Source organism: Seriola aureovittata, chromosome 12 (genome assembly GCF_021018895.1).
Source record: "Seriola aureovittata isolate HTS-2021-v1 ecotype China chromosome 12, ASM2101889v1, whole genome shotgun sequence".
Taxonomy (NCBI): Eukaryota; Metazoa; Chordata; class Actinopteri; order Carangiformes; family Carangidae; genus Seriola; species Seriola aureovittata.
Window position 1 is genome coordinate 25,938,359 of NC_079375.1, and position 6,000 is coordinate 25,944,358.

The 6,000-nt window shown below is 42.8% G+C and overlaps 1 protein-coding gene across 1 annotated transcript; it reads right to left on the reverse strand.

Moving 5' to 3' along the window:
* Positions 1-81: 81 nt before the first annotated feature.
* Positions 82-5,596, reverse strand: crfb16 (cytokine receptor family member B16). Its single transcript, XM_056391196.1, has 7 exons — positions 5,527-5,596; positions 4,773-4,899; positions 3,496-3,686; positions 2,552-2,676; positions 2,228-2,375; positions 811-962; positions 82-264 (listed from the first exon to the last, which is right to left on the reverse strand). Exons 1-7 carry the CDS (start codon positions 5,594-5,596, stop codon positions 82-84), a joined length of 996 nt encoding a protein of 331 aa, XP_056247171.1.
* Between the last annotated feature and the right edge of the window lie 404 nt (positions 5,597-6,000).

Sequence of the window (6,000 nt, forward strand, 5' to 3'; positions counted from 1 at the left end):
CTTCTTTTGTTCCAGTTTTTCCCACAGCACTTGAAAGCAGCACGTACTCCAACCAACTCCCGTAAGACGCAGGAGAAACTTTTACACCACAAACTCCACAGTGAATGGAAGTTCACTACTCCGGTCTTCCAGAAGTGACATGAGTCCCGCATCAGCCTTTGACGCTTGGCGCTCTGAGTCGATGCTCGGCACCATGGTGATCCGCTCACAAAGCTCCGCCTCCTGATGACTCTTCTGGATTTGAATGTCGAGATCAGTTTGCCTCTGAGAAAAGATAAAGGAACAGTCGGCCTCACAAACTTTCTTCATTCACATTCAAAGTTGAACGTTTCAGCACACATTGATAAAACACTCACTTTTTCTATTTTAGAAAATATCTTGAGCAAATTATGACGAAGTATCTCAGGTCCTGGCAGATTTTTGGTCAAATTTAAATTCATCTGCGTAAAGAATATTAAATGTCTTATTTCCACATCTTAAATTTTTCACAAAAAGAAACAATAAATCAATTAACAAATACAAATCAATTAAACAAAAAGAAGACAAACAACACTTTACAGCTTAAAGTTGAAGTAGGTCTTTGAATTAGAAAAACATAATTGTGCTGATTATTATTGTAATTGTGATGAATTTGGCATTTTTAATATAAAATAACTTTTTTGAACAAAGCAGCCTTTGCATATGTTCCTATGAAGTGTTTTATACACACTGAATATTTCAATAACCAGTAAGTTTATTTCTACAGAGGCAACATGCCTTTCTGATGCTGATGTCGTATTTCTTCATGTATTTATCAGAGATGGAACTGACCAGCGAGTCGGGCAGTGGCTCTTTATGGAAATATGTTTGGCAGGCATCTGGATGACAGTGACTGATGGACCAGAACACGGCGAACAGGAGACCCGCCATGATGATGACAGTCACGGTCACAGTGGTCGCCCTCTTCCACACAGCGCCTGGACCTGCCAACAGTAAAAACATCCGTCTTTCTGTTTGCACACTGTCGGTATGTTAGATAGTTTTTACCAACCGGATCATTTGGACTTTACAGCTGTGTAGAGATGAAAGGTGTGATAATTATCTTCTGACAGTAACTGTCATTTGTGGCCATTTTCCCTTGATTACGTCAGGTTGGGATCCAGACCTGTTCACTGCTCCATCCTGGGGACAGAGCAGCTGATTCTCCACTCTACTGGTTTGTGAGATTTTTTTGTTTTTTATGTTTTCACCTGTATCAGTCAGCCAGTCAGTCAGTCAGTCAGTCAGTCAGTCAGTCAGTCAGTCAGCCAGTCAGCCAGTCAGTCAGCCAGCCAGTCAGCCAGTCAGTCAGTCAGTCAGTCAGTCAGTCAGTCAGCCAGTCAGCCAGTCAGTCAGTCAGTCAGTCAGTCAGCCAGTCAGCCAGTCAGTCAGTCAGTCAGTCAGTCAGTCAGTCAGCCAGTCAGCCAGTCAGTCAGTCAGTCAGTCAGCCAGTCAGTCAGTCAGTCAGCCAGTCAGTCAGTCAGGATTACACAAAAGTACTGAACCGATTTGCACCAACTTGGTGGAGGACATGGACATGGACCAGGGAAGAACCTGTTAAGTATTGGTGAGGATCCACTAAAGGTGTGTGCCCAGGAATTTCCTTTATCACTTATTCCTTAACATTGTGAGCATTTTTCAACATGTTTGATAATTTCTCAGGACAAAACGTTTGGATCTTTATGTAAAAAATCAGATGTGTTAGCGGTTTCTATGAGGTTGTACATTTTGGTAAGAATATGGATTGTGAAAACATTTTCTGAAGGTCAGTAAGTGCTCTTGAAAAGTGGGAATATTTTTGAAATTAGACATTTTAAGAAAGTAAAAACATGAACCATGAGGATGTTTTTGGAAAGGTATTTTTGTAAAATTAGGAAATTTTGGGAGAGTGGGGAGATTTGAAAGTTAAGTTTAAGGAAAAACATGAAATGTGCAGAAACTTATAAACACACTCTTGGAAAATGAGATTATTTTTGAAAATGGGAACATTTTAAGAAAAGTAAAAATAGTAATTTATTATAGATATTTTTGGAATTTAATTTAATTGAGTTTAAGTAATTTTATAAAATAACATTTTGAAAAAGTGAGTTTGGAATTTGGAAATGTTTGTTAGTTAGAATAGTTTAGCAAAGTAGGAACAGGAAATGTGAAGACATGAGGACACATGTCAGCAGAACATGCGTGTGTGAGTTTGCATGTACACCTGTACCTGTGAGGGACAGACAGTGGGGGTAGGTGCTGCTGCTCTGGAGCTGCGGTTGCAGGATGGTCTGAGCTCTGACACAGTACACGACTCCCTCCTGCAGGGCGGCGACATGCAGCATTTTCTGCTCAGCTGGCATCCTGTAGACAACAGCCTGAGGAGAGGGAGAGAGAAGAGCATGAGAAAATACAAGCATAGATGGAAGAAGGTAAGAACAGATAAAGGATGAAGGACAGAAAGAAGGAAAGAGAAAAGAAGAAAGGAAACGAAAGAGTAGAAGTAGAAACGAAGAGAAGAAGAAGGGAATAAAGAAGTGAGGGGAACTCTGACCTGCAGCTCGTCGCCTTTTTTCCACACCGTCACATTGACGACGGCCATGTGAGGAAGTTTGTCAAACGACACCTGCAGGGCGCCACCCACTGCCGACACATTCATCTCCGGCACCGTCAGCACCGCTGCACATAAGATTCACACTCTCACTCATTTATTCCTAGACTAGACTAGACTATGGTGGACAAAGGTCAAAGGTCAGTGTGAGTTTTTTAGCCATTACTTGAGACTTCACACAGCAATTATGACGAGATTTCGCACAAATGGTAAATAGTATTTCTAGTTTATGATGTCAGAATCTATTAGGATCTCCCAGTGATGGGGGGGGGGGGGAAACTGAATACAGTGATTTTAAAATGAGTCATCAGTTTTCAGCCTGACAGTTTAATCGTGGTCTTAGATTTCATCCGTCCATGCAAACGCAGTACCAGATTTTGGCCTGCAGATGTCGCCATTTCCCCACAGTGAAATCCTTCATGGTGCTTCAGTGCTTCACTAGGCCTCATTTACCCCATCACTAGTTGTAGAAGTTATAATTTGGTGTAATAATAAGATCACTGTATTATTAATTATAACAATAATCTGATCATATACATTTATACATTTGGTTCAGGGGGAGAACTTCAGCCAAACAGAGCAGAGGGGCAGCAGCTCGAGTCCCTGTAGCCACAATGTGTGAATGTTCGTTACCAGAACATGTTTAGTACTACTGACAAACCAAGAGATGGCGCCTCTGAGCAGCTTCGCTAATTCTGAGAATTACAATATGTGGCCTGAATATGAAGTGATTCTAACAAGGCAGCATAAACAGAGCAAAAATTCACCTGTCAAAAACATCTGCATTCTTTGAACAAATATTTAATTTGTCTAATATTTGATTTCACGTGTGAGGAAACAAAATCAGTTGCTGTGTCTCTGTAAAACCTGCCCTGTCGCCGTCTTACTGTCTCTGCGGTTGAAAGGTCGGCTGAGTTCGGTCCAGGCCGAGAGCTCCGACCCGCACTGCGCTCTGACCTGGAGGTTGTAGTCCGAGTCAGAGCCCAGGTCAGAGGTCAGGTCGCAGTGAGTGTGCCGAATCCGCTGGCACTCGTGAGCGTCCACCCATCTGCCGTTCTGGACCGTCAGCTCGAACTCGCTGAATGAGAAGGAGACACAACATCACAGAGAGTTTCAACCTGAACTGTTCCTCTTTTGTTTTTATTTAACATTATAGTTTCCTGGGTTACAGTTGCTCATGTCATGTTCTGACAACATGTGGCCGCCAAAGAGTGAAGAGCCAGATACCAAGTTCTGTCTTCGGACTCATTTCATGCCAAACTGCAACCAACATTATCTGGTGGCTTCAACGTACTGAGGAAATTTAAGATAAGATTTAAAGAAGTAGCTGAGCTGTTCAAAAGGAACCAATACTGATATCAGCTTTTAAATACATTGAACTCTGCTCCCGTCAAAACAGGGAAGTGTTGTAAGACTTGTCAACAGCCACAGGCCTGTACCTGAGAATGAACTAATACTGTGTGTGATTGACAGCTGACATGACACAGACTGAAGGTAGAAACTGTGAGTGTGAGTGTTGATGTGTCAGCACAGCGTCAGAGCAGACACACCTGCCGATTAGAGTTTATTTCGGCAGGTGTGACATTAATGTCTGTATGTAGATCAGAATTTAATTGTGCACAATGATCAAGTAGAACCTGCTGGTCTCAGCTACGTGTTTCACATATTTCACCCTGTGAGACTTGTTACTACTGCAAATACACTGCGCCCAAAACAATGGGACGATTAATTAGTTAGTCCATTAGCAAAAAGTTTGATCATTGCTCAGCAGCATTGTTGCCAGATTGGGCAACCTTCAGGTAAAAGCTGATTTGGGCTTTTTGTACCATTCGTTATTAGTTGTTGTAGTTTGGCTGCTCATCAAACACAAGTAGCAGCAGCTTTAAAGTAGGTTACTTTAAAACTCTTAACCACCTGATTGCTGCAATCTGAACCATGACAAATCTGAACACAGACATGAGGCACATATTTTTAGATTCAGTGACTCCCACTTTCAGAAGAAATCATTATCTTTGATTTGCATTGCAGATTGTATATATATGTATAATATAAATGAATAAACATCCATAAACCCACTTAATGAATAAACAAAATAGAGTCCAGCGCCTATGAACTGAAATAAGTGGCAACCTGACATGAAACTAAAATCATGTGTCTTACTCACCCCTGGAACTGGACATAGTAGAGGATTGAAGTGCCGCACGACGCCTGCGGGGGGCGCCACCTCAGTGTGTGTCTCATGTTGACAGACTCCATGGAGACTGTGCCGGGAGCCGGCAGCATCCAGACCTCTGCTGACACAGTGAGTTCATATTTCAAATCTTATCTTGAACGTCCGCAGACAGAGAGGGAGTGATTATTGTCAGGGTGGCGACTTGAGGTTTTAAGGCCCTTTGGTTTTTATAGTGAACTGAGCTGAAAAACCCAACACTTACATTTAACAGTGTAATCCTCAGGCTCTCTGTCAGTGTTGTTTGCTTTATTTACCGGCGCGTAATGAATCTCGGGGTCGGTTGGACCACAAAGAATCCATCGTCGGATTCTTCGTTGTCCAAGAAAAGAAGGATGCATTAGAAGGAGCCTTTGAAATAGGACAGTCTAGTCACGCCGCTGTGACCAATCGGTCCTCAAATGCAGCCTCTGAAGGATGCGCCCCCCCCCCCCCCGAGTTGAGACACTGCTTGTTGTTGTGTCCAGGCGAACGGGTCAGAGCATCAGTGAAACACCAAGGCTCGTGGTGCTCGCGGTCATCAGTGGTGACTCTGACGGACAAACAGCGCACTCTCATTCTTGCAGAGCACTATCAGTAAGACGGTGTCCTGAAAACCGCCAAAAAGTTGGGTGTAAAATGATGGACAATTCTCACCATCAACAGTCGCCATCTTGGCTACGTAGCAGGAGGGGAGGGACCAACGTACTTTCAAACTTGTGAATATGGCGGCAGAGGAAGGAGGACATGACACCAGCGCACACGGCAGCAAGTTCCATGTCGCAACACTAGCAGCGTGTTTCCATTAACTTGCTTAATGCGCGATTTGAAATTGCCAACTAAAAAACGAGTCATGGAAACACGTGAGATAAAAAATAATAATAAAAAAACTTTTCAAATGTAGCAAAAACAAAATGTTCGCATCCTTGCACGAGGTTGGTTTTCAGACTATTCCACAAAGCAATATTTCGGGGAATTGAAATGGAAACACTTTTTCTGCTTTTAAGTCACATGACATCCAAAAACTGATTCTGTCATTACCTGCACCGGACGCCCTCGTCGCCTTCAATCACATACAACAGCGATTGTTGCAGTGGATGCAACGATTACCAGATGATGGAAATCCGTCACCATGTTTAATTGGGATGATATCGCCAGAGGAGTCATCATTCAGTGGAAACAC